At 48.2% G+C, this 27,332-nt stretch overlaps 1 protein-coding gene and 1 long non-coding RNA gene across 2 annotated transcripts in view; both read left to right on the top strand.

The window, feature by feature from the left end:
- LOC128331346 (uncharacterized) overlaps positions 1 to 7,875 on the top strand; it is a 60,761-nt gene extending 52,886 nt beyond the window's left edge. Inside the window, exons 9-11 of the mRNA XM_053264688.1 lie at positions 3,428 to 3,666; positions 5,097 to 5,201; positions 7,738 to 7,875. Of these exons, the coding sequence (XP_053120663.1) occupies positions 3,428 to 3,666; positions 5,097 to 5,201; positions 7,738 to 7,875 (482 nt within the window). The remainder of the gene's footprint in view (positions 1 to 3,427; positions 3,667 to 5,096; positions 5,202 to 7,737) is intronic.
- A 1,806-nt stretch (positions 7,876 to 9,681) lies between these two features.
- On the top strand, positions 9,682 to 20,716 carry LOC128329337 (uncharacterized). Its single transcript, XR_008309620.1, has 3 exons — positions 9,682 to 9,773; positions 13,820 to 14,030; positions 20,507 to 20,716. It is a non-coding gene; the product is annotated as an uncharacterized LOC128329337 (long non-coding RNA).
- Positions 20,717 to 27,332: the final 6,616 nt, after the last annotated feature.

Here is a 27,332-nt window from a genome sequence, read left to right on the forward strand (position 1 = left end):
CTTTCCCTCTTGAAGGCTCTATCTGCTCCCTCACAGATTGAATGAACAACTGACCGAAAGGAAGCTGGGGCGGATGGCAGAGATCGCCTCTGCTTGTTCCTGTTCCTGTTCTCTCTCTCTCTCTCTTTCATGAAGTAGGAGAAATGGGGCTTCATCGAGAGGGAGAGGGAGCAGGCAAGCAATCGAGGCAACAGCTCCTTGCATGAGCAGGCCACTTGCACACTCCATCTTTGGTCATCACAGTGGTAGGGATGGGGGAGGAGAGCTGGTTTTCAGGTAGTGAGCATGAATTGTCCCCATTGTTAAGAAGGGCTTGGACTTGGTTGGGTGACTACATGTGAGCACGGTGAGATCTTCCCCTTAGGGAATGGGGTCATAGCTCAGTGGAAGAGCATCTGCATGCTCAGGTTCACTTCCCGGCTTCTCCAGATAGGTCTGGGAAAGACTCCTGCCTGAATCCTCAGAGAGCTGCTGCCAGTCAGTGTAGACAATACTGAGCTAGATGGGCCAAGGGTCTGACTCCCTCAAAGGCAGCTTCCAAAGTCCCCATGTTCTCCTGCTGCACCACCCAGAGAGGAGGGAGGGCGAGCGAATGGACAGCGGTGACTCGGCTTGCGTTTTCTGAGCAGTTCCATAGGGTTGAAGACTCCCTGTCAGGCATCTTGGAGAGACAGAGAGGACCAACAAGCTCCAGGAGACAGCACGGCCCCCATTCTCCAGAGTCAGGAGAGGCTGCCTCCTTTCCTTGCCTGCCCTCTGAGGAGGAGTGTGGCTATTGGGACACACAAGCAAAAAAGGAGACCGCATCTCACGGGGCTCGCTGTGTAGCATTGATTGAAGCCCAATGCCTTTCAGCCTCAGAGCTCTTCAGGGGCAATCATTAGTCATCTTTCAAAAAGAGCTTGAGTGAAACGCCTTTGCCTGGTTACAAGCTACTTGCTCATAGGGGTGTGCACGAACCGGTCCGGAGGCCATGTAAGAGGCGGTCCAGCACCGAGGGGGGGTCTCCCTTTAAGTGCGGGGGGGGTAGAACTTACCCCTCCCACCGCTCTCCCCCCTCCGGCGCTGTAGCGTTAAGTGAAGATTTTGGGGCGGCAGCCCTGCCCCCGTCCTTGTTAGGAAAGCCTTCGTAAGAGCACTCTCAGAGCAGCACGCATGCCTTTCCTGCAGAAAACATAGCGTACAGTTTGTCACTGAGACTGTTAAGCAACAGCCTCATTTCTTTCTCACTCTCCCCCTCAAGTGCCTCGTTATTTTAGTTGACCCCCTCCCATGGAAGGTGGGCTCTTTTCAAATTCCAGCTCAAATTCTAGCTCCCTCATTGGTTTACTGGAATGAGAGCTGCCTAAAAGGGTTACAGGAGGAAGATCCCATCCCTAGAGCAAAAGATGTTTGTGGGGAACCTGAAGAAATGCATATCAGTAACTGTCGTTTAAAGGTAAAGTGTGCCACTTTTTTGACTCCTGGTTTTCTTTGGTAGAAAGTGGAGTGTGAGATGAAGCCTTTCAGCATCTTCCTCTCTCGCTGCTGCCCAATATAGTAGCAGCGGGGATCCGAACCGGCAACCTTCTGCTTGTCAGTCAAGCATTTCCCCGCTGCGCCACTTAAGGTGGCTCTGACTGCTCTTGACTTTCAGGCATAACCACACAACAGAGCGGGAGCCATACAGAGGCAATTTCTAAACGGGTTCCTCTTCTTAATGTATGTGTGGAAGGAGCATGCCAGAATACTGGTCTATCATCCTGCTCCTCTGCGCTGGCTGGCAGTCCTGCCACTGCCACTTCCTCCTTCCCTCCTCCTGCGTAGGGACTAAACCACCTGCTGCAGCCCCTTGCCTGAGATGCAGCGGGAAGGAAGGCTGGACTGCTTCTCTCTCGGGGACACTTGGTGCAGTTTGGGCTCACCTTGGCTCACCTGCCTCCTTTTGCTGCTGCCTCCTTTTCTGCCTGCTGGGAAAGCAAGGGACAGGAGTGGGGAGAGAGAAGAAAGGGACTCTGCAGCCAAGTGCCTGAGATGAATTCATGGCCCTGAAAGAGGGAGAGGAGGGGGCAGAGGCGATGGGATTGCTTGCCAGTGGAGCAAGAGGGATAGACCTGTGTGTGATTCACTGCTCTACTACAGGCCCATGTACTTATTATAAAAAGAGGCTCATTGTGCCTTGAACGTGGTCTAAGCTTGCTTATTCTATTTTATTGGTCTACACCTTTAAAGTGGTTTCAAGCCACCTAATGGCGCAGCGGGTAGGCAACTTGCCTCGGGAGCAAGAGGTTGCAGGTGTGAATCCCCGCTGGTATGTTTCCCAGACTATGGGAAAGACCTATATCGGGCAGCAGCGAGAGAGGAAGATGCTGAAAGGCATCATCTCATCCTGCGCGGGAGATGGCAATGGTCAACCCCTCCTGTATTCTACCAAAGAAAACCACAGGGCTATGCGGTCACCAAGAGTCGACACCGACTCGACGGCACAACTTTAAAGTGGTTTAAAGCAGAGTCACTTTCCCCCTTCTGAGGGAACCCTGATAGAATTTTGAAAAGTGGGTGGAAGCTAAGGGTCTCTAATCGACAGTTCAGGTGGTACAAACGGATACAAGTTTGTCACGAGGAGAAAGCCTTGGGGATAGATCAGGAAATGCCTCTACTGGAGACTGTAATTAGTCCTTCAACACAGTGTTGCCAAATATCCTTCATCGTCCACCTCATGCCTCCGATGAAGTAGATTCTTGCCTACAAAAACTCAGGACATTGTGTTAATGGAGCTACAAGGCTCTTTGTTGCTGTGATTTTGTCAGTCACACTTCTAGACTTTCAAACAGCTAGAAACTTCCTTTAAAAAAATAAAGCCGAGATGTATGGTGCTTCCAGCAGCAATAAATTGTGCAACTTTCAGTGGAGTCTTGCTTACACAGACTCCCATCGGCTTCCATGCTGCTGCTTCTTCTCTGGCCACGCACTGATCAGAGACCTTGTGCTATTTTCTCAGCGCCACCTTAGGTTGCTAACTTGCTAACTGGTGCATCTTTGCTCTGCATGTCCTTGACAGGATGAAATGCAGTCACACATTTGTCCCTTTACAACTTCTCTTCTTGCAACTTGCTAATGATCTGAGCATCAGGTGCTTTTGGACATTGGATGATCCTGTTCTTTTCTTCTTGCTTCTGAGCAGAGAAAGATGAGGCTTTGAATAGGATGCAAAAAGAAGTAATGAGGGTGTTGGGAATCAGGAAGCTGAAGACCAGCAGTACACGGGGCAGGCCAAGGACAGCGTCGCTGCACAGGTCCGACCAAGCTGTTATGCAGTCCACACCTAGCATCCCCTGGTCGACAGCTACCATCATCCTGGATGGCGGAGCTCATGGTGAAACTCCCTGGCTTGAGGGAGACCATGATGAGGCTGACCTCAACAAGTGGCGCTCTTCCCTTATCCCAGTCACGCTAGTGAGGAGCCGCTTAGCCCACGTGATCCGTAGGCTCAAAGTGGACTGCACAGAGTCCAAGGTCCAGCTGGCCTGTGCTAAGATGATTTCCAGGCTCACGATGCTGCTGAACCTCTTCAGTGAGAGAGAATACGTCAAGGAGACGTCCTCCCTGTGGAAGTCATACTGCCGGCCTATGAAGAATGTTGCCAACCTGGCCACAGGAAATCCAAGAAAACGGGTGAATCCTGAGGTAAGGGGCAAAGCTTGTCAAGCCTGAGGGGTTGTCAAGCCTACTAATGCATTGTCAGGAGGAGCTTGGGCAACAATCAGCTGACCTGGATGTGGCTCACTGGGCGTGAACAAGGGGAGGCAATGGGAGTTCACCTGGCACTGGCTTCTTGAAAGCATAGAGTCAACCCATGAAACATTTGGGTTTGTCGTTCATGCTTTCTTTTCAAATTGCAATAAACTCTGTTCCGATTGAGACATGGCCTTTAAAAAGTGGTTGGGTAACCGATTCAGGCCATTTGAATTGGTTTTGAATTAATTTAAATATATTTCACACAGAAAAGATCACACTCTTTTGCAGAATATATTTCATGCAGAATAATATCAATCTCTCACTTCTGTCTGTAAAATAAGTACCACGATATCCATTGCACTTGAGAACGACAATGCATTCGTTCTCACGACCAGCACTAGCCATGCTAGTGCAGCCCCACCTGGGCAGAGCTGCTCATGAGAACTGCCAGGATCGGTCCCAATCCCGGCACTCCTCGACTGGGTAGTCCAGGTGAGGTAGGAGGGTGTACATGCAGCCTCCTCCCTCACCATCTGGTCATGTGGGCAGCTGGGGTGCTGGCAGCTCCCTTCAGGCTGCTGGCAACCATTTTAATGATAGATGCCAAGGGAAGGAGCAACCCAGCCTCTAGGGTTTCTCCATGCACAATGCTGCTGGTGTGGTGCTGCATTGTGGGATTCCTGGAGGCCAGGCTTTGCTTCCCCAGCCTCCAGATTGCTGCGCTGCTGCTCATCGCAGTGGCGATCATGTGGGTGGGGAGATGAATGGCAAGGTTGGGAGGGAATGGAGGTGATGAGGTGAAACCATCTGCTGGCCATTTGCTACCAATCTGTGATGTGAATGGAGGTTGTTACCATTTCTCCATGATCCATTCGGATGATGTCACTAACCATCACACAATTACACAGCACCATCTGCTGGCCATTTGCTACCAATCTCTGATGGTCTCAAAAGACTTGATTCCCATCATGGATTGGTAGCAAATGGTCAGCAGGTAATGCTGTCAAATTTCACAATGGCCAACAAACCCGTCAGATCACCCCTTGGAGAAATTGTGTAAACTTCCATTTTCAAATAGAGTTGTTCTCTCTTTGGCAATATACCCCATGTCTTGCATTCAGGAGAGTCCAGGCTTAATCTCTAGCCTCTTAGTTAAGGCTTCAGGGCTGAGAGCAGCTGTAAAAAGGAGTAGACAGTACTGGGCTGAATGGACCAATGTTTGACTTGGTAGAAGACAATTGCATATGTCCATATGAGAGCAAGTTCAATAGAGAGCAGTACAAGTGGTGTTTTTTATTCTGAGCGGGGTGGGGGGAGAAAAAGGTAGAAAGACAAAAAAGCCTGTTTTCCCTTTCCCTTTCCTTTGTCCCACCTTGCAGATTGCAAGCCAGGGAATCTCAGAATATGGCTATGGCAAAAGGCTGTTTGCTATTTCAGTGACTGCAGTGATAACGATGATCATGGCAGTAATTTGCCTGTTTGAGGTAAGCTAAAATGCATTTTTAAGTTGGATTTATGAACTGCCATATCCAAGGGCTTGGGGTGGGAAGCGAATGTCCCACAAAGACACAGTCCCCCCCAACTGAGGAAGAACTACTTTCACACGGGATATGCCAAATACTCATGCTTTGTAGAGAGCTTTCATTTGAGCCAGAGTTCATCCTGCCTCTACCTCTGGTGAACTCAGCTGCTGTTTCTAATCCCAGAGCTCGGACCTGAAGCGTGCAAAGACAGCAGGGCCTCTGAGCACGTTCAGTGTCTTTCCCTCACCCCTGAATACCCACAGGCATTTCCTCACAATAGGGATTAGAGTTGGGAGATCCAATCAACAATGAGCTCCAACACCTCTCTTTTTTAGGAGCACTATCATGACAGGAATGCTAACAAACCAATTTCTTGGTTGACCACCCAAATCATTGGCTCTGGCCCGCTGCAGGAAATCTTTACGTGGTGGTTGGTTGCTCATGGTCTTTCCTCTCTTTTTCTTGACAAACAGATCTGTTCTCAGCTTTCTGCAATTAAGGATGGCACCCCTCAAAGGAAACGGTAAGCCTTGCTCAGGAATGCCTGGTCTTCTGTGATTCTGCAGTCTTGGGACTCTACACACAGGACCTGGTCTCAAGCTCAGGATTTGGGTGTCCACTTCCATGTTAAAAAAAGAAAACCATTTTTTAGGCCTTAAGGCAGTGGATGAAAAGTTGAAAGGATGCAAACAGTGTCTGTCCGATCCTCCAGTGTTCAGTGGGCAGAACTTCTGTGTGCTGCAGAAGTCTCTGGCCATGTTCTTCAGCTACCCACACACTCCCAGACTTCATATTCCAAAACCTCTCCTCCTAGTGTCATTATGCCTTCTCCATTTTTGACATTTCAGGGTACAAATCTATCCCATGTGCCCCATTTGCACAACCCTTTTCATGTAGGGGAAAATTGGTACGCCAGCTGTGACTACCACTAAAAAACACATATCACCCATTTCTTTGAGAGAACGTTTCATTCAGTTTGTTCCATTCTCTCCCTCCTCCATCTCCCCTGCTAACTTGGCAAAGAGGCACCTTTTAACATGATGGTTCTCTTTATTTAGCAGGGGGAGAGTAACTGGCCCTATCCACCCCCAGCACAGTGCCTCCAGTGACTGTAGCTGGTCTCTGTCTTATGTTTCTTTTAGATGGTGAGCCCTTTGGGGATAGGGATCTATCTTATTTGTTTGTTATATCTCTGCGTAAACCGCCCTGAGCCATTTTCGGAAGGGCAGTATAGAAATCCAATGAATAATAACTAAATAAATAAGCATCCCAAGGCAATGATCAGGCCTGGGTGTCAATTTCTTCTTTTTATTCTCATTCAAAGGCCCTTTCTAGGCAGAAAGAAGAAAGGTGCAAAACAGGTAAGGAGATAGCTTATGTTCTCCCATCGTCAACAGAGATATGGATTTTCTGGAAACCTTTGTTGGCAATTCATCTGAAAAAATTTCCCAAGCAAATTTCTCCTCATTTGCTGAATATTTGTGGGGGTGGTTTTGCCCAAAAAGCCAATAAATACTGTAGAAATTTTCCTGATGCCCTAAATAGACTGAGATCTCATTTTGCAAGTTATTTGATCTGATTATGCAAGTTCTTGATTTAAAAAACCAACCACTCTACACCATCTTAACTTCCCTTCATTGTACCTCATATGATTTTCAAGTATCCAAACAGAAATTTTAGAAATAGACATTTTTGTCCTCACCACAGCAGTATTCTTCACTTGACCTTTTTTCTGAAGGAGGCGATCTTCCATTCACTTTTCTGTGAAAGTGAATGTTATGTCCACTTAGAAACTATTTGATGACGAGAACTAAAGCTGCTCCTTGTCCCCGCGATGAAGACTCCTCCTCCTGCCCACAGAGGCACATTTCTTCCTCTGTATGGCCCCAATCTGGGTTCTTCCCTTTGGCATTCTAATGTCAAGAAATGGTGGGCATTACGATCATATATCCAGGATGTTTTCTAGACGGCAGTCAAAGATGCTCTGTATAGAACTTGCAAATCAATACAAGCTGAGAGTTTACAGAGAATCCAGACCCTCCCCAAGATTGGTGCTGATTTTTCTCCTGGGATCTGATGGGGAGGTCACGTGGGGAAAAGGCCCTTGGTGCAATGTTTGCTGCACCCCCCTGTTGGCCACTCCTTGCTTTTGGTGATTAGCTCACATTCACCAGCAAATGAATTTGAAAAGGGGTGGGTTAATAACGAGAAGCAAGAGGTGGCCAGCAGGGGGCGCAGTGAAAATCGCACCAGCAGCCTCCTTCCCATGTGACCTCCCCATCAGATGCCAGAAGAAAAAAGCAACCATCTGCAGGAGGCTCTGGATTCTCTGTGCACTCTCAGCTGATATTCATTGGCAAGCTCCGTTTGTAGCATATTTTACTGTCATCTAGAAAACCTCTAAATAATGGCATGATAGCCACCCCAAACCCTGAAGTTGGTTTGTTGGGACTCATTGTCACGAGATTGTGACCCACTGACCCCTTCTTCTGCTCAGTCTTCCAGTGCAGGTTCTCCAGTGCTCGGTAAGCCTCTTCGGCTCAAGGAGAGTGTGGATAAAGTCGGGGGAAAGAAACAGCATGATGAGGACTCCTCAGGAGACAAGGCTATATTCAGCCGGGAGAGGTATAAATGAAAGGAATATTCTCAGATCTGCATGGGTTACAGAACATCCTATCTCTGATTGCTCCCACACTAGCCCTTTCCTTCAGAATCACTCTCTTTCATTCACTCACTTGTTACAGAGAATCTAGACGACGTCATTGCTAGCCTGTTGCGTTCCGATGTTTTCCGCATCCCCCTCCTGTCTCCCCCCCCCCGGTGGACAAGCATTGCATTATTGAGGCACATGAGGAGTGGTTTGATGACAACGTGGTTGATTATGATGCTCTGCCATTTCCTGGCCCTGGTGGCCACTATATGTCCTGCAATGTCTCTTCCACAATTGTTTTTCAATAGAGGTTTGCCAGCTTTGAGGTGCTGATGTGGGAAGTTGCATTGAGGGACTCTTTGGGGCAGCTTAGTATTGTTTTATTTTTTGTTTTTAAAATGAAACCTTTCTCTAATGTGCAAGAACATAAATAAACTTGGGAAATGGAGGACAAAATGATGGGGTTGATAGGGTGGATTGCCATGCCTCTCTCCCACCATTTCCCAGAATGAGCCTGCAAATGAGCTTTTCCTGACTCCCGAACTCATGCTGAATTTAAACAGCTGCCCTCTGCATTAATCCCCTCCCTACATATATGTAGGAGTCCATGCCATCGAACGCAAGGGGATTGACTTCAATCTGAGTAGACGTGCGTGGGAATGGGCTGTGCTTAATATCCGCTTTCATAGCCTAGGCACTGTCCAGATTACATGCGACAACCGTGTCACTACTGCCCCTTCAGTGTGCTTCCGTCCTGCCTGTGTTTCGGCATCACGGTCCCTGCGCTGTCAGCAAGGTGCCGCTCTCGTTTCTGATGTCCAGGAGCGTCCCGCTAATGAGGCAAAGGGAGACGAGTGCCTCCTGGCCCACAGCCTCGGAGGGCCCCCCGGCCAGTCCTCGCCCTCTCCATTCTGCCGTGCAGCATGCCTGCAAGGGAGCGCAAAGGCAGCTGCCTGCCTGCCTGCCTGCCATCGCTCTCCCTGCTCCCTCTCCCATGCAGCGTGCCTGCGAGAGGGAGAGGGAGCTGCTGGGAGCCCGAGGTCATGGAAGGTGGGAGAGAAGCAAACTTCCCCTTGGCGAAGCTTCCTCCTCCCCGACAGGCTGAGGTCGCCGAGAAGAATGGTTTGGATCGCTGCTGAGCTCTGTCTTGCTGTTGCGGGAGGGGGGCGATTCTATCTGCCTTCTGTTGCCCAAGCTGGATCTGGAGGTGGAAGAGGGCGGGAGACACTGTCGAGAAGACAAGAACAATTAAGCCCCCACCCCGTTCATGTTGTTTTGCCCTGGTATTCTCTTCGCTTCAAGAGACAGTTAATGGCTTCCCCATTGGAACAGTTTGCCTGTCATTCACCTGTAAAGCTGAATCAAATGTGGGACTTCGGCACTGGGCATAGATCTTTGTGCCCTCCCCCTGGCTTGTAGAAGCCGGAGGAATTGTGCAAACCTGGAAAGACATGATGCCATACTCTTTCATGTACGTCATTGATTCCTGTTGCAGGATTTTGCCTTACTTAGCACACCATTTGGATTTGCTCTTTCTAAAAGTGTAGCCAGTACCCTGTTCTCGATACAAGCGGTTCATCGCTAAGGCTCTCTCTTTTCGACCACTAACACAATCTTGGCCATGATGGGAACCACTTTTTCAGGGCAAATTGGTGCAGTGTCGCTGTGCTAAGACAGCCAGGTTCATAACAGCCAAACAGTCTTGGAGACATGATACCCAGTTGTGAAACCATTGGAGACCCTATTATTGCTCTGCAAGCGCCACATAACTTTGGCTCTTCTCTCTTTGTCAGAGTTCCACCAGCGCCACCAAGCCCGCCAGGTACACCAAGCCCGCCAGCGGTAGAACAATCGCCTCCAAGAAGGCCCAACTCAAGAAGAATGTAAGTAATGGTTGTATTCTATCCAATGAGGCTATTCTCATGATGGAGGAAAACCGGGCGAAAAGAGCCCAGCCCTGTTTTCCATCCTCGTGAGACCCACCAGGCTTGCGGGTGAGCCCAGTGATTCTCTGGCAGCTAGCCCGCCAATGTAGCCCTCCCTTCAACCCAGCTGAGTGAGTGCTCCACTAACCCGGGTTTTCTGATCGTGTGGCGCCTTGGCATGGCTCCGTGCCACAGCCACACACCAGGAGACCTCCGCCGGGAGGCTCAAACAAGCCTTCTGATCCCGGGAGTCTCCCCAGGATTCCTCCATACACTCGCGTGGGTCATCCTGCTAACAAGCAGAAGGTTGCTGGTTCGAATCCCCGCAGGTACTATATGGGGCAGCAGCAATATAGGAAGATGCTGAAAAGCCATCATCTCATATGGCGTGGTAGGAGGCAATGGTAAACCCCTCCTGTATTTTAGCCAAAGTAAACCCCAGGACACTGTGGACTCCAGAAGTCGAAATCGACTTGACGGCACACTTTACTTTACTTTTATTTTTGTGAGACTGCTCCCCCGTTCTTTACCTTTTGAATGCCATTTTGAAAACGTTTTGAATGCCAAATCACCACTTTGGGGGCAAATGGCCGCTTTGGTATGGTGGGGCGAATTTTCACATGGATAGAGCACAGTAGGAAAGTCTTGACTCTGCCCCTCGCTGCACAACACATTCCCAGATTGGGGCCCCCTGTGACTGAGAGTCCAAAGGGTCTGCTTCCAGGTTGCACTTGTCTTCTAATGATGGCTCTCAGGTCATGTGCAGGTTGGCCATCATTTGGTCACCAGGGCGCTTTCCAGATTGTGAGCCGTGCACCGCAGAAAGCGGTGTAAACTGCAACGTTTTGTGGTGCCAAATTCAACCGACATTAGAGAGCCATTATAAGGGGGAAAGCCTCCTACAACGGGCAGACACAGCTATTATTTTATTTTATTTTTGCAATGCAGATGCAACATTATAGGGCTGTGACACAGCAATAAAATCCAAAAGGCGGTGTCAGAAATAGGAAAGGCACCTTCCTTACAACACAGGGGCTGTGATGTCAAAACACAGGCTCCACAGAAGCACACTGAAGGGACCCTTTGTGACAGTGTGATAGCGTGCAATCTGGAAAGCGCCCTGTTCACACACTTGGAATCAGTTCTGCATTTCAAGCATAATGACAGCAAAGGCTTCTGCTTGCAGAATAACAGTCCCGCTTGAGTGCCCTGCCCTTCGCCGGCCAGATGTCATTTCACCTGCCAGCCACTTCTGGCTCCCCGCCACCTTCCCTCCCTGTCTCCGTGACCTCCTTCGCTCTTCCCCATTGGGGATGGGTTTTTGAACTGCAGGTTCAGCAGTGAGGAGGGTGAAAAGGGAGCTTGTTCCTCCCACACTGCTGATCTGCAGTTCAAAGTCCCTCTGCATGGCAGTGAAGAGGAATGGGGGCATGAAAGAGGCAGTTCTGGCCTTGTCCCCGGATGCTGCCGTCAGTGCCAAGGGTGTGGCCAGCAGCGCATGGACCTCACCTCGGGCAGCATCGGCACCGGAGCTGACACTGGATCTAGCGCTACAGCTGAGCGACTTTGAAAAAGCTTCTGTCTTTGAGAAGTAATTGCCAAGTGATGACCAAATGACGAGGGAGGAGAAGAATGCCGCCTCGAACCCCATTAAGTTTCTGAACTAGAGGGACCAATGGTCTGACTCAGTGGAAGGCAACTTCCTATGTAACTATGTTTAGGCCTCTCTTTAAGAGGGAGGAGAGGGCGCAGTGGGAAGGCACCGCAGCCAATCGAATGGCAAAGAGTGGCTGACATCCCGAGCAGCAAGAGGCTGCTGCTAACTCATCCAGAACGTTCCCAAGCAGCAGAGTGTGCATGCAGCAGGAGGGAGGAGCGATGTTCACTGTTCTCCCTGCCTCTGTCATTATCCATTGCCTGCAAAAAGAGGTCCCTGAGGGATTTCTGGAAGGATGTACTTTCCGGATTGTAGGTATGTCTCAACTTTGAGACTGATATTTCAAAACACTTGATGGACATTCTGCCATCCATGGATGTCTCTCCCTCATGTGACTTCTGAACCTTGCTGAGAAGTAAAGTGTGCCGTCAAGTCGGTGTTGACTCCTGGAAACCCCAGGGGCGCAATTCCAGTGCTTGCCCTAGGCGCTCTTTGCCCTAGATACGCCCCTGGGGGAGGGGAGCAATTCTGGCTGCTCTTTCCTGCCCCCATCAGTGCTCTTTACCTTCCTATGAAGAATCTGTATGCAGTTGATGCAAGAATGCAGGCAGCCAGCAGGGCAGGCAGACGCTGTGTGGCCTGCTGGGCAACAAACAGCAGCACACAAACTACGGAACAGCAGCATGAAAACACCCAGCAGTTGCTGCTGCGAGTCTCCCTGCCACGTGGACCCTGCTTGGTCCGGGTGGCCCAGACAGCTCTCGGGCCTGGCCTGCGCTCTCCACCATCCAATGGGAGTACCCACCCGCCGCCCCCGTCCCACGCTGCCCAGAGATCTCGTGTGAGTGTGCTGCTGCAGCCTGTGAGAGTGAGTGGGGGGGTGGTTCAGGTGCCACTGGTCCGCTCGCCGGCCACCTGGGATCCGGAGATACCGGGACCCTCCGGCGGCGCCCACTGGTTGAATCTTGTGATGGTGGGGCATGGAAATTATGCCCTCTTCAGGGGGCGCCCAGAGCACGTGCCCTGGCTGCCCCACCCTGGATCCGCCTCTGCCCTCCGCTCTGGAACAATCTGGCTGAGTTAGGAGCAGATTTTCTGGTTGCTGCTCTGGATATCAGCCTTTAATAAATTTAAGGTGGCGATGATGATGATGATGATGATGATTATGATGATGATGATGATGATAACGATGATGGTGATGAACAACTTTGTTAGCTATCCCATAACAAATTGTTGTCTGGGCGGCTGACAACATGAAATTAAAACATGAAATGAAAACATACAACACATTAAATCATAAGAGACCAAAAGGGGCAGGGGTGGGAGTGGGGAGAGGAAATACAAAATGCAATACAAAGACATTTTAAAACTCTTTAAAAATCAGTTTTAAAAAATCAAATTTGAAAATCAAAATTTTAAAAGTCCGACAGAACAAAAAGGTCTTTAGGTGGCATCTAAAAGAACAAAGTGAGGAAGCCAGTCGAAGCTCACTCAGGAAGCTATTCCATAAATGGGGTGTCAGCACCCAAAAGGCCCTCTCCCTAGTAGCCACCCACTTCACCTCCTTTGGCAAGGGCACTCAGAGGAGGGCCTCTGAAGAAGAACTTAAGGTCCTGGTTGGGACATATGGAGCAAGGCACTTTGAACTTTGGGGCCGAAGTCCAGGGCCTCCACCAGTGTTCTCTCAAACAGTGATTCGCAGATGTTGTTGACCACAGCTCCCAGAATCCCCAGCCAAAGGCCATTGCAGCCAAAGGCTATTGCTGGGAGTTGTAGTGAACAGTATCTGGAAATCCCTGCTAGAGGCAACACTGGCCTCCAAACCCCTTGGGGGCCCCCAAATCCTTTTTAGTTTGTTTTGGGTGGTGTGGTCTCTACTGGCCCTCAATGGACCAGGCACTCAAGTATAACTGTGACCTGTTTCAGGTGCTTTAGAGACAGAGGGGGGAGTGGGGGGGAGATATGTGGGATGGGAATATGTTAAGTTGTGTGTTGAAACATTTCTGCTAGTGCATATCTGCATAAGTGTAACTGTTTTATATTCTTACATTCTTGTGAGTTCAGTTGCTGTTTGTGCCCTCAAGAACCCACCTATTAAAAATATTTCGTGTGTGTGTGTGTGTGTGTGTGTGTGTAGGGGCATGATGCTTAAGTTGCAGGGTGGGGTGCTCCAGAAACCTTTAGGTCCAGGCTCCAAAATTACCTAGGTGCAACTTTGCCTCTGATAGAGCACAGACTGTTTGGAGTAAAGGTGTATGTGGTTGGTTTGTGTAGTGCTGTAAGCAAATGTGCTCAGGCTGGCCTAGATGCAGCAGATTCTCTTTAATGTCTGTTTTCATTCTGTCAGGTCCACAACACCAACCCTGTTTGCACCTCCATCTGCACCTCCATCCTCACCTCCATCCGTACATCAGTCTATACCTCCATCTGCACCTCCACCTGTACCTCTATCTGCACCTCCATCCTCACCTCCATCCGGACATCGGTCTGTACCTCCATCCGCACTTCCATCCGTACATCAGTCCGTACCTCCATCTGCACCTCTGCCTTTACATGGGGTAAGTAAATGTAGAGTAATCTGCGCCTGCTTCTTCCTTTCATTAACCTCGTCATATTAGAGCTGGTCTGTAAGACAGCCTAGTACAAAGTACGATTGTCAGATACATTTTTTTCATGGTAGCTAATTTGCACAACCTTTTACTCATACCAGTTGACTCTACCCTACATGAACCATCCACTCCCCCTTTGAGCAGACTTAATATAGGATGCTCTGCATGCATTGCTATATACTTAGGCTTAAAACAATCACAAATGAATCAGTTCCCTGTTTGGAGTACTTCACCCACTCCCGGTCTCTGTCCGGGGCGTAGGATGGCTGGCAGCAACCCTGGACAGGCAGGTGCCTGCCCTTTTCCTGCCAATGCTGCCAGGCCGGACCCCCCGCCACGCAACGAGGTCTCCTCTGCCAGCACTGGGTCTCCCTACACACATACTGCTACTGCCGCTGCCTCCTCCTCTGATGGCAGGCTTGTCCCCGGCTGTGCTGTCCCCGGCCAGCCATACCCCTTCCACCCTGAGTCAGGACACCAATGCTGGAGGCGTTTCTGGGGCTGAGCAGCATGTGTAGCGCATCCAACTGGAGAGTGCATTCTGTGTTGGCCCAGCTGGGGGCTTCTTTGCCCTGCTTGCCAGGGAGATGAAGGAAGAACCCTACTGGGCCAGTGCAGAAAGCACTCGCCGACTGAATGGGCCATGCAGACACATAATCAGGGTGGGGCAGGCAGGGCACGTGCCCTAGGCGCCAGTTGCAGGGGAGCGCCAAGTGCTTGCCATGCCCCGCACCCAACCATCACAGTTGTGTGGTTTTTTTTCAGGGTTGGTTTGTTTGTTTTGGAAAATCCCCCCCTGCTGGGTGCCTGCTGCCACCCCCACTCACGCAGCCGCGAAAGTCGCACAACAGAGATCTGAGTCCCGGCAGAGAGCCTGCGCCCCCGCCCCTACCCCCACAGAGAACTGACTTTCCGATTATTTTTAGGGAGCGTTTGCTACCTGAAAGCATCTATTCCCCTTTCTCTTCCTCCAGAGGGGGAAAATAGATGCTTTCAGGCAGCAAGCCTGCCCTGAAATGAGACTGAAGAGCTCTCTTCAGCTCTTTAGAGCTCGAGGCCACACTCCTTTGCATGTGATGTCATCATGTGATACTTCACATGCAAAAGGGCGTGGCCTAGAGCTCTAAAGAGCCGGAGGGAGCTCTTCAGTCTCATTTCAGGGTAGGCTTGCTGCGTGAAAGCACCTCTTCACTCCAAGGTGTGCTCCTTATTCAGTAAACAAAATTTTGCAGGCAACCCCTCTCCACATCCAGCTCAAATCCTATCTTCCTTTCTTTGGGTGGGCTTTTCTCTGTGCTCTGTTGTTGGAGGGGGTTAGAGGGGAGGGGGGCAGAAGAGAGTAGGTACTTAGCTGTGCTGGTTTGCCCTTCCAGCAGCTCATGGGTAATAGCTTTGCTGTCTGCTTTCGTGGAATAGGGAATTGCAAAAATAAATTGCTTTGAATTATTTTGTAGAAGGCATAACTCTTATGCCAGTAGTGGTCATGGTTCATCTTTAGTGATGTATTATAAAACTGTATTTAGTTTTTTGCACTGGGTTTTTTCTGTGTTTGTCCAGACAGTCAACAGTTGATGGTGACATGCTAGTGGGCTTTTTTCTTCTTCATTCCACAGATTAGCTGTAGAAGCAGTCTCAGGGCTAAGATGTGCCTTCTACAATAGACACATGTAATACTCTCTCGGGTGTGGGTGGTTGTGATTCGAATTACACATGGCCACTGGCAGTTGCGAGTTTCAGCAGAGAAATGGGTGGAGTGTTTTTTACCTCTGGCTGCTTTTTTCTCACATGGATGGAAAAGGAGCCTTGAGAGGGCAACATTAAGGAGGAAAAAAATAACTGCTGGGGGGAAATATCATGATCCTTTGCTTTTTGTCCCTTTGCTCAGACGTATAGTTTTTCACCAGCTGATTTTAATTAAAAAAGCAAAACAGTTGAGGTGACTGGTACCTGCATCTATTGCATAATGTTGATTTGCCTCCCTGTTCCACTGTAGTGCTGTTAGTGCAACTAACCGTTCTCAGCGTGCAACTGTTGACACTTATAGATGCTCTGCAACGCTTTCTTTTTTCCTTTTGGATTGTAGCACTGTGTTCTGCTTCCTCCTGTTGTGGTCCAGGCCTGATTTATATACTGAATATGCTCATTAGCTAGCATACAAAATGAGGCCTGTCTCATAGTGTCACCAAGTGACCAAGTTCTTTTATATAGTGACCATGTAGGATCTGGACGCAAGGAAGAAAAGAGATCAAACCAAACCTAAATGATTCAATGGGCTTTATTGAGTATAAAAGAATAACAACATCAATCTAACTGAGCAGAAAGCAGAACATTCTATCAATATTACTAACAGTATTTCAACCCTAACCAGCAACAATATTCACCCAGTGTTCCTAACTAACACATGTGTGTGTATTAAATCTTCCTAGAGCCTAATACAACTCAGATAGAGATGGAAAAAGGGGGGGGGTAAGGAAGGCTGAGGACTGGCATGGTTTGGGGACATCAGGAATTAGAGGGACGAGGGGAATGGAGAAGAAGGGGAAAGGATGGAAGGATCCAAGGCTTGTAGAGGCAACATATTACCAGGATCAGAGGCTTGAGAGCGATGGATCTTTCAGCTGAAGGAGAGAAGCTGTTGGCTGGAGACAAGAGCTTTTGGATCAAGCATGCAGTTTGCTCAGAGCACGGCTGATAGTCAGAGCACCATGGCTGGGGAAGTCTTGACTTCTCACTGCGCAGTGGAAGTCACAGACAGTTCCTGCCCATGGACAGAGTTCCTGCCTCTAGTCCCGCGGCTTGGGCAGCAAAACCCTTGGATTGCTCATGAGCAGATCTTGCTTGTAGGCACAAGATTGCGTGTAGGCACAAGACTGCCTGTAGGCAAAAGACTGCTAGTTCTCTTTCCAGTAAGCCTGTTCTTTATAGTGGTATTTTCCTTTGATCTCTCATAGAGTCTATTCAAATCTCCTCATCTTTCCCTGGGTCCCCAAAAAGGTGACAACTTGCTGTTATCTTCTGGATATCATCTTTTAATTATTCAGCCAGTCCAGAGAGATCTCAAGCTCATCTTCTGTTAACTGCTATCTTGAGGAGGGGACATTGCCCAAATCAAATCTGCATCTCTGAGTTGCAAATGGGCCCCTTCTCTTGTCCCAGATTTGCTAGCCTGATCCCAAAAGGTGTTAAAGGTCAGGAGTTAGTGAGAGAATTAGTTCTATTTGTGTGAGACAGCAATGACATTATTTCTTGTGTACCTCTATCTAGTGTGTAATTATAACAAGAGAATATTTAAAGTAACATAAAAAGGGGTACATGAGTGAGATGAGTTAATCAATATATTTGACTGAGGCAGAAGCATCCTGTCAGTGAGGAAAAGGGATAATTTCAGCAGTGTGAGACTGGTCATTAAGCCTGACCCATTGAGTCTCTTGTGAGTTCCACAAACACTGTTAACCAATGCTAGATTACCCCTGCCTTTACAAATCATTTACCGGGCAGTCATGAGATCTGGGCTTCACCTCAAGTTCAGGCATTTAATTGAACTCTTAATATAAAATGAAATCAGACACAGGCCTGAATTCCATATATTTCTGGGTTGGTACCTCTGAGTCTAAGGTTGGGGTACATGTGCCCCAACACTCCAGGGGGTGTTGAGTGGGTAGTTTACCACTCCACCAGATCTCTGAGGTAATTAGAAAGGGCTAAGGCTTCTCCTACAAGGTAAAACCATGAGGGGGGGCAGGGGCGTAAGAAGGCTGGAGTGGGCCCAGAGACAACATTTTAAAATGGGCCCCTCACTGATACACACACACACACACACACACACACACACACACACACACACACTTCACAATAGATAGTCATGTGACTTGCCTCTGGGGTGCCCCTCAAGGCGTGGGGGCCCCCAGGCAGCTGCCTACCCTTGCCTAATAATAGTTACGCCCCTGAGGGGGGCATATGGACTACAGATGGCTTTCTGGGGTTCTGCACCTTGTCCGCAACTTCATTTCTTTATGTGCTTTATTAAGGCAGCCCCCATTCCATCAAGGAGGGGAGGCTTATTCAGTAATTGGCAGTAGCCTGTGGTGGTGCATGTTTATGAAAATAAATGCAAAATCAAAATATGGTAAGTTGAGAAGAATAAATATATTTAAATATAAAGGTCATAAAAAGGAAATATGCTGGAAGCTAATGATAGCACTTTTAGTTTGTTAAAAATGGATTTTGTGATTTAAGTCTTGTCTTTGAAAAGAGTTGACTATTAAAATGTGCAGTAAATCATGTGTAATTGAAAAAGGGTTGTAATTGTAAACGTAAGTGCAAAAGGTGGTTCTACATCTGAAAGTTGAAGACACTTTCTAGAATTTACAATAAGTTTTTTATTTACTGCCAGGCATGCACACCAATGTAGAAACAGACTTGTATTAAGGTGCATAAACAATGCAGTCACCAAAAGAAACCTGAAAAAGCTTAATATGCAGAGACTGCTTCTATGAGGCTGATGAGTACAAGTGTAATTGATGGATTTCTTTGTGACTTTTCCTGAGAGCTAGCATAGTGTAGTGGTTAGAGTGTTGGACTAGGCCTGGGAAGACCTGAGTTTGAATCCTCATTCAACCATGAATCTCACTGGGTGACTTTGGGCCAGTCATGTATCTCTCGGCCTAACCTACCTCACAGGGCTGTTGTGAGGATAAAAAAACCCCATGTACACCACTCTGAGCTCCTTGGAAGAAGAGCGGGATATAAGTGTAAATATAAATTTAAAAAAATAGGCACATGGATGAACAAAATCTCTCTTCCTATGCTGTTTGCTCTGATTGATTGGAAGGGGAAAGGAGGGGACAGTTGGATTAACATTCCAGAATTGTTCCTAAGTGTACCCCTTATGAATTAATGTATTAGTTTCTCTCTCTTCCTTGCCCTAACCTTGAGATTGCCCAGCAGTAGCCCTGCCTGCTCATTTTGTGTATCTTACTCTGAAGATGGAGTGGGTTTTTTGTTTGTTTTATTGCATGTTGTAGCTGTATGTGCATGTAGGCTGACTTGTGTTTTGGAGGAGGCACTGAGGCTGTAAGGCCCCACTCTGAATGCAGGTGTGCGCACACTGCCTTGAGAGTGGTTAGAGTGCTGGACCAGGACTGGGGAGACCCGGGTTCAAGTCCCCATTCAGCCATGAGACTTGCTGGGTGACTCTGGGCCAGTCACTTCTCTCTCAGCCTAACCTACTCCACAGGGTTGCTGTGAGGAGAAACTGAAGTATGTACACTGCTCTGGGCTCTTTGGAGGAAGAGCGGGATAGAAAAAATGTGAATGCTGCTGCTTGCTGGCAGATAGCAGCTGGCGGGGCGGGGAGGGCAGGGGGGTTGCTAATACACACTGCTGGATTTGGAATGCAATGAACATGCTGATCAGGGAATGTAAGGACTCCATCCAGTCTCCAGTACCTCTCTGAATAGCTGATAGCTGTGGTGATTCCTGCTTTCTGAAGAAGGCTGTATCTGTGCTGCCTCAGCAATTTGAATCACTGAAAGCATGTAAGGTGCAGTTTTAATGTTCAGTTAGTGCCATCATTTGTTAATTAAAAGATGAACAAGCTTGACTTTTATTTTTGAGGTGATATTCTGGTGAAGTTATCTGAAAGATGAGTGTCAGATATTTGGGGGTGGGGCGCAATTTCAGTGCTTGCCCTAGGCGCTATTTGCCCTAGCTACGCCTCTGGGGCAATGTCACAACAGGGAAGGAGACAGGTGCATCATCAGGTAGCAGTTGGGGGGGGAAGGGTTCCCTGGGGGGTGGCTGCACCCAGGTGGGGCCCACGGCCGAGGGGCAGTCCCCCCTACTCCATTTCATCCCTACACACCTGGTCTCTGTGATGGGATTCTCAAACAAAATTTGTGGGGTGGAATCCAGAGCTGCATTTCTAGCACCTGAACAGCCTTCCGTTTTTCAGACCTGAGCACCAGATCTAGGAAGGGATCTGAAGGAGACATCTGCTTTTGCAAAATATTTTTCTGACATGTCTTTAGTTATGAAGGGAAACGGGAGCGCACACAGCTCCCAAACCTGGGTAGGACCCGTCTCCTACTCTCATTAGAATTGTATAAACCAGCCCACTATGAGGAATTACGGTTTTGCAACCATTTCAGTCCGTAGAAGACCAGGTTTAGAGCGGGAATGCTGCAAGACACCTTGTCTGTGTACCTGCAATCCTGTCAAAGATCTGTGAGAGCCAGAATTGGGCTGTGCTGGCAAACCACAAAGCAAGGTTTGAAGGTTATGGAAAAGCAATTGTGGAAACCAGCCCACAGTTTCTAGTTTGCCATTGTAATGGCAACAAAGAAATGTCTCCCAGATTCACTGGGGGAAACCCAATTTACTGAGAGCATTTTAATTTAATGATTGTATCTACTTCATATTTTCAGAAGTTCGGGTGCAGGAAGCGAGGGGGGAGAAAGCGAAGGTGGAAGAAGAGCAACTGAGCGGGGAGGAAGTGGATCTGGAGAAGACCAACCTTGGTTATTTTTGTAAATAGTGTTATTTTTTATTATTGCTACTATTATTATTATTATTATTATTTATTATTACTATTATTATTATTATTATTGATAATAAATATATTCTTCTGAAAGACACACCTCTGCTCCTCCTCCATGGTCTCTACAGCAAGAGTTCTGCTTATGTACAGAACAACATTTGGAAGCTTCAGAGGTTTTGTAGAGCATTCTGGTTCCTGCTCTGAAATCGGGAGACCTGTGCACCGTGCGTGCCTCTAGGGTAGGAAGAATACTCCTCTCCCTCAGTTACTTGACTATCATAACTCTAGCAGCAGCAGGGGCAGATTCGGCTGAGGACTTGCTCACCCACCATTTGCTGCCTCTGCTGCAGGCCCCCCACTGACCCCACCACCTACTGCCTCTGGTAGTAACTTGTGAAAGGCTTTGGTGTACGGGCTTAAGGGGAGGAGGCTGCTTGGTGGCAGCAGTTTCTTGCCCAGCCCACAGTTGCCAGTCTTGAAAGTGTTGGGAATTCTCTCTGGTAAGAGAATCCCTTTTTCATTACAGCAGAGTGCACAGAGGCACAACACAGCGGAATTTGGTTAGGCATGCGTGTATGCTGAGAGTAAAGTAACTTGGAGCCAGTTCATAGTTTCAAATCAATATAAAAGTCATTTATTAAAGAACTCCATTCTAGATAGGAAAGTGAGGAGTTAGGCTCTCTAATCTAGCTAGCTAGCTGGATACAGATGGATTCTGCATCTCTACACACATGGTGCAGGGAGAAGAGCTTGCATGTTGCAAGGTAGAAGGAAAAGGAAGAGAAGGGGGAGAGAAAGGAAGTGGCTGGAAGGAAAGAAGTGTCCCTGAGAGTAGCAATCTACATTCCAATGGGATAGTGTCAGAGCGGTAGAGAAGGGATGACCAGTGTCTTGACCCTCTAGCCTTCTGACTCACTAGTCTGTCCTCCACTGTCTTTGAGACAAGAGACTGTGCAAAGTCCTTCACTTCCAGCAGAAAGGTGGCCAAGGTAATGAGAAAAGGCTGCCAACTAGGAAACAGTCTCCTCAATCTGTGCCCCTTTAAATGCTGTGGAAGGTGTGAGGCTGTCATAGCTTTCCTCAGGTGAGCAAGAAGCTGGGTCTGCTCCTACTTGGCAGGGAGAAAGTCCCGGAAGAGTAAGCTGAGTTTAGATCAGGGATGCTCAACTCTGGTCCTCCTGCAGATGTTGGCTTCCAGCTCCCATAATCCCTGTCTATTGGCTACTGTGCCTGGGGATTATGAGAGTTCTTATCCCAAAACAGCTGGGGGGCCTAAGTTGAGCAGGTCTGCCTTAGAGGTATCAAGTGTTCACAACACCTCTGACCACTGGCAGAGTAATTTGTCCCTCAGAGTTATCCCCTAGCGCCATGCCTTGACTTGCCCTGCTGCCACAGGATCAAAAGGAGAGCCTGGCACATGCTAAACATGAAACATGCTTTCTCGTGCTAGTTGTATAGGACTTTCTGATGCCAAGTCAGTAATAGACTGTCTGTTACCAGGGCTTTGTTTCTTCCCAGTTTCTGGCCCACTGAGTGACTAACTGGAGCATAACAGAGAGGCACTGGAGACACATCTCGGTACTTAGAGCGCTGCCCGCAGGAATTTAGATTGTACAAGTTCCAGAGCCACAATGTTGGGGAAGGGGCCCAATTGGGCACCATCGAGAAGCTAGCTAGTGACTTGGCCACCAGAATGGAAAAGTACTCCCAAGTCTTTGAAGTGTGCAGCTTGCTCAATCTTATGCCCCTCAATGTGCCAAGAGTGGATCTTGGGCCTCCTGACAAAGGCCATAATTTTAGTTTTCTTATCATTGATTTCCAGGCAGTTCTCCCTGCAGTGCAGCGTCAGGGCCCTCAGTGTTCTTCTAAGGCCAATGGGGGTCCTTGAGAGAATGGCTGTATCAGCCACGTAGAACAGGATGGCAATGTATCTCCCAGCGTGCTTGATGCCCTTCAGCTCTTGTGAGGTGGCCTCAGGGGCTACATCTCACCTGGAGTGATGTGTTCATGTGCAGGGTGCAATGAAGGTATAGCAGGCGCCGGTCAATGCAGGAGGCTTCCAGCTTCTCCCTTCATTTGACACGTGAGATGGAGTTGAATGCTGCCTTAAGGTCTATGAAGGCGGCATAGAGGGAGGTCACCCGGCAGGAAGAGTATTTCCCGATAAGGTGCTGTAGAACTAGGCACTGGTCGATGGTCGAGCGCCATTCCCTGAATCCTGCTTGTTCCTCAGCAAGATGATTTTCCTGTTCCAATCCATCTTTAAGCTTCCCAGATAGGTGTCTCTCATTGCTGATTGTATTCAGCAAAGTGATGGGTCTGTAATTGGCAGGGTCATCCTTCTTGCCCCTTTTAAATATAAGGCAATGATCACTGCCCCCCCCAGTTCTTGGGAATTTGGCCACTCGTGTCAACATAGGCGAAGTGAGAAGCCAGGACAGGGGCCCACCAGTCTAGCTTATTTTTTACGGCCTCTGGTGGAATAAGGTCCTCGCCTGGAGCCTTCCCCAGTCTTAACTGGGTGACTAGACTGTGAATCTCTGAGGTTGACACTGGTGCCCACGCTGGAGTGTCTTCAATGGCACAGGTGGAACTTCTGCAAACAGCAGCAGGCTCTTTGTATAGGTCATGAAAATAGTTCTCCCAGATCTCTGGATGAAGATGACAGTTCAGGTGATTTGGATCATAAGTGGGAGAGTGCTTTGTAAAGAAGCCAGAACATGGCAGAATCTTTGGCTCTAATGGCCTGAATGAGACCCATCCAGGCATCTTTCATGGCATCTCTTTTCTTACGAAGCAGCAGAAGTTTGTGCTGTCTTTTCTGCAGAAGGAGATTCTGTGCAGCCAACTGTCCAGAACTAGCTTTATAGACTTGATAGGTGTAGGGATGGGCTTTTGGGGCTTTAGCACAGTCCTTATCCAACCACTGCTTGGAGGCCTGTTGCCACTGTGCACGTAGCTCACAGATCTTGCGAGAGAAGAGCTGCTGTTATTCCTGGACGAGGGCATTGTAGGACTCAAAAGGTGCAGAAGTAGGGTTGTTAGTTAGAGAGGTTGATTGAATACACTGCAGGTGGTCAGAGGCGAGTAGCTCACTTAGTGCTTGATCCAGTTGTGGAGACCCATTAGCACGGCAATATGCTCCTCCCACCAAGGATATGGTGGGATGATCATGGTTCTCCATATGGGACTGATAGATGAAAGGCTTTAGAAGGAGCGAGATGGGGAGATGATCACTGTCAAATTTGGAGACAACCCTCAAAACCCTCCACCAGAGGGAGAAGGTTCCCTGAGGCGATAAAGTAGTCAATCAGACACATCCCAGAGAAGGCCAGATAGGTGAAGTTGGCAGGATGGTCGTTTTCAAGCGAGTCCTTCAGAATGCAGAGATTAAGTCTGGTGGTCATTAGACTCAAGCAGAGACCTGCATAACTTGACCTTTGGTCCTTTGAAAGATGGATAAGAAGGAGCCCGTCTGCCTCGGGACTGGGTGGATAAGTCCTCTGTTGAGTGTATGAAGTATGGTCATCAGGGCCCAGCCTAGCGTTTAAATCACCACCCATTACCACAAATGTATTCGGAATGGAGAGGAGGAGATCTCCTACGTAGTTTTCCAGTTCAGTCCACATTGATCTGACCAGAGGCTTCCTCCGTATCGGAGAGAGATAGATGTTAATTTTCAGCAGACTGCAGCAGCCGAATTGAATCAAAACTGTCATAGCATATTGTTTGAGCGGTGGAAGCAGCTTCGAGGATGCGTGTAGAGAGGTGGCAACAAGCACACCTAGGCCACCTTTGCATCTGCCACAGCCTGCCCCAGGTACAGCTCCAACTGTATAAGAGTGAAAGCCATTGAGTAATATCTCCCCGGATGAGCCTGAATAGCAAGTCCTGGGGACAAACAACAGGGCAGGCCTGCGGTCTTAATGTCCTGCTTGTGGGCTTTCATGAATCACCTGGCTTACCACTGTTGGAAACAGGATGCTGGACTAGATGCATCTATGCAATCCAGCAAAGCAATTCTTACATTTGTGTTAAGATGATGAAAATGGTCTCTTTATCATTTGGCCACCTGCCTCTCTACCTAGTCTACAATTTCAAATTACAGAAAATTTAATCTACAATCCAATCTTCAGATGCAAAACAAAAGCACTTACAAACAGAAATAACACCAGCATCCCTGCCAGCCTCTACTATTCAGCACCCCCAGTTTCCTCCCCACATTTCTGAGATTTCACCAGGTACTAGACATACCTTTCAAGACTATTATTACAGCCTTGAGGACTGTAGATCTTCTTTTGGAGGAAAATGTCTCAGGACGCTGAATTTCTTTCAAAATACTGTGCTTGTGCAATGCAACGGTAGAATCAGGGAGTACATAGACTTCTGGCAGTGGAGCCGTTGGCCTGCTGGATCCAAACACAGCTTTGATGTAATGCCTCATATGACCTCTGTAGAACAAGATGGAGCCACACTCCAGTAGCTCCAATCATGCCAGCAAAGCATCTCCGATGGGTGTGCCCAAGCACACCCACATCCATGCCATGTTCCAGGCAGGATTGAAGCTCACCTTCCATCCCCACCCCTGGGAGAAGAAGTTTGTGCAAATCTTCTAATACAGGATTCCCAACCTTTTTACTTCTAATCTTCTAATACAGGATTCCCAACCAGAAAAGCATACCTTTTCTGCTCACAGACCAGTCCTTCAATTCAGATACCCTGTAGAGATTGTGTGTGTGTGTGTGTGTGTGTGTGTGTGTGTGTGTGTGTGGATGGATTGACTGATTGATTAAGTGCCGTCAAGTAGGTGTCAACTCTTAGCCACCACATAGATAGATTCTCTCCAGGGTGATCTCTCAGGTCTCTCAGTGATGCATTCATTGCTGTCATAATTGAGTCCATCCACCTTGTTGCTGGTTGTCCTCTTCTCTTTCCTTCAACTCCCCCCAGAATTATAGACTTCTCAAGGGAGCTGGGTCTTCGCGTAATCTGTCTGAAGTACGATAGTTTGAGTCTCGTCATTTGTGTCTCGAGTGAAAATTCTGGATTGATTTGTTCTATGATCCATTGGTTTGTTTTCCTGGCTGACCATGGTATCCTCAAGAGTCTACTCCCGCACCAAAGTTCAAAAGCGTCAATGCTTTTTCTATCTTGTTTCTTCAGAGTCCGCCTTTCACATCCACAGAGTGTCATGGGGAAACCATTGTCCAAACGATTCTAATCTTTGTAGGTGTAGACTCCTCAAGGCATCTAAATATCCTTTCTGAGGCCTTCATTGCAACCCTACCAAGTGCTTGTCTGCGGCGTATTTCTTGACTGCTGAATCCTTTACCGTTGACAGTCGATCCTAAAAGGGAGAAGCTATCCACCACTTCAGTGTCTTCAGTGTCTATTCTGAGGCTGGTTGCTGTACCCCTTTCTTGTCTTTAGTTTAGTCTTCTTTACATGTAATTGTAGTCCCATTTTTTCACTGTGCTCCTTCACTTTCATTACTAGAGCCCCATTCTCAGCTCTCAGAGTGGTGTCATCAGTGTAGCGCAGTCTATTGTGTATCTATGCACACACAAATCTAAAAGTTACAGTTATGAAACAGCTTACTCCAGTCACTGGCTTTACATCCAGACTCAGTTACTCAAGAGTATTCCCACTGAAATTAATCAACTTGTCCCACTAATTTCAAGAAGACTGCTGATGACTAACTTGCTCTGGATGTAAGTCTGTGGCTGGAATAGCCTGCCTCATGACTGTAGCATTAAAACCTGGCGCTGATATTCCGTCGGTCAGGATGAGGGATGGAGTACGCTGAGCTTCTGCACGTAGCCAGCCAGTCAGAAGCACAGGAAGAGAGGCTTCACCCTCCTCCCTCCCCTTCTACAATAGATACATCGCTGAGAACATGTTGGCTTCCAGCCGGCAGTCCTCAGATGAGGAACACATCGCGTGGCAGGAGGTCTCTGCATAGCCCCGAGAGCCCTTCAAGTACCACTAGAGGTACTAGTACCCCCTGTTGGGAACTCCTGTTCCATATACAGAGAGTTCTTTTTTAATTCATATCCAGGTTTCCATCTGTACCAGAGAGAGGCCCTTTCCACAGCAAGTCTGCACAGCTACCAATGGCAAAACGTAACCAATCACTATCTTGGCTTCAATGGCTGGTCTAGTTGCCTCATTACGGTAAGGATGACCTGCTGTTTTCACTGTCATTTCAGTGAAAAGAAGCTTTCATACCAAGTCTGCAGGTATGCTTCATTTAAGTGTCATGACCTACCTCCATGGGTAGGTGAGAGAGCAAGCCAGTAGCTCATTGTGTGCTGAGCGTAGACAGAAGTCTGCCAATTGCTAATCACTTCTATAACCAAATGGTCTGCGAATTCACTACCTCGGAGAAGTGATGAACTAGTTTGATCTAATATGTAAGCAGCTCTCCACTGTAAATGTATTGTGTCTACAGATGTGGATTGGCTTTGGTAGCCAGCTCTTCATAGTTGCCAACTTCCTCCCCAGGGATCTCTGCTTGCCCGACACAAAGCCAGACTCCTCCCCCCTCCAAATTCCCAGTGTGTGGAGAACTCAGGAGTTGAGAGGAGGCTCTCATTTTGTGATCGCCTACAGTATTGTTGCCGGAAATATTCCTAGTCACTCATGGTGACCTGCAAAACGTTGAGATATAAAGGCAGTTCACACAATGCTCCTGTTTTAGGATTGTGTGAAAG

Source organism: Hemicordylus capensis, chromosome 6, assembly GCF_027244095.1.
Source record: "Hemicordylus capensis ecotype Gifberg chromosome 6, rHemCap1.1.pri, whole genome shotgun sequence".
NCBI classification, from domain to species: domain Eukaryota; kingdom Metazoa; phylum Chordata; class Lepidosauria; order Squamata; family Cordylidae; genus Hemicordylus; species Hemicordylus capensis.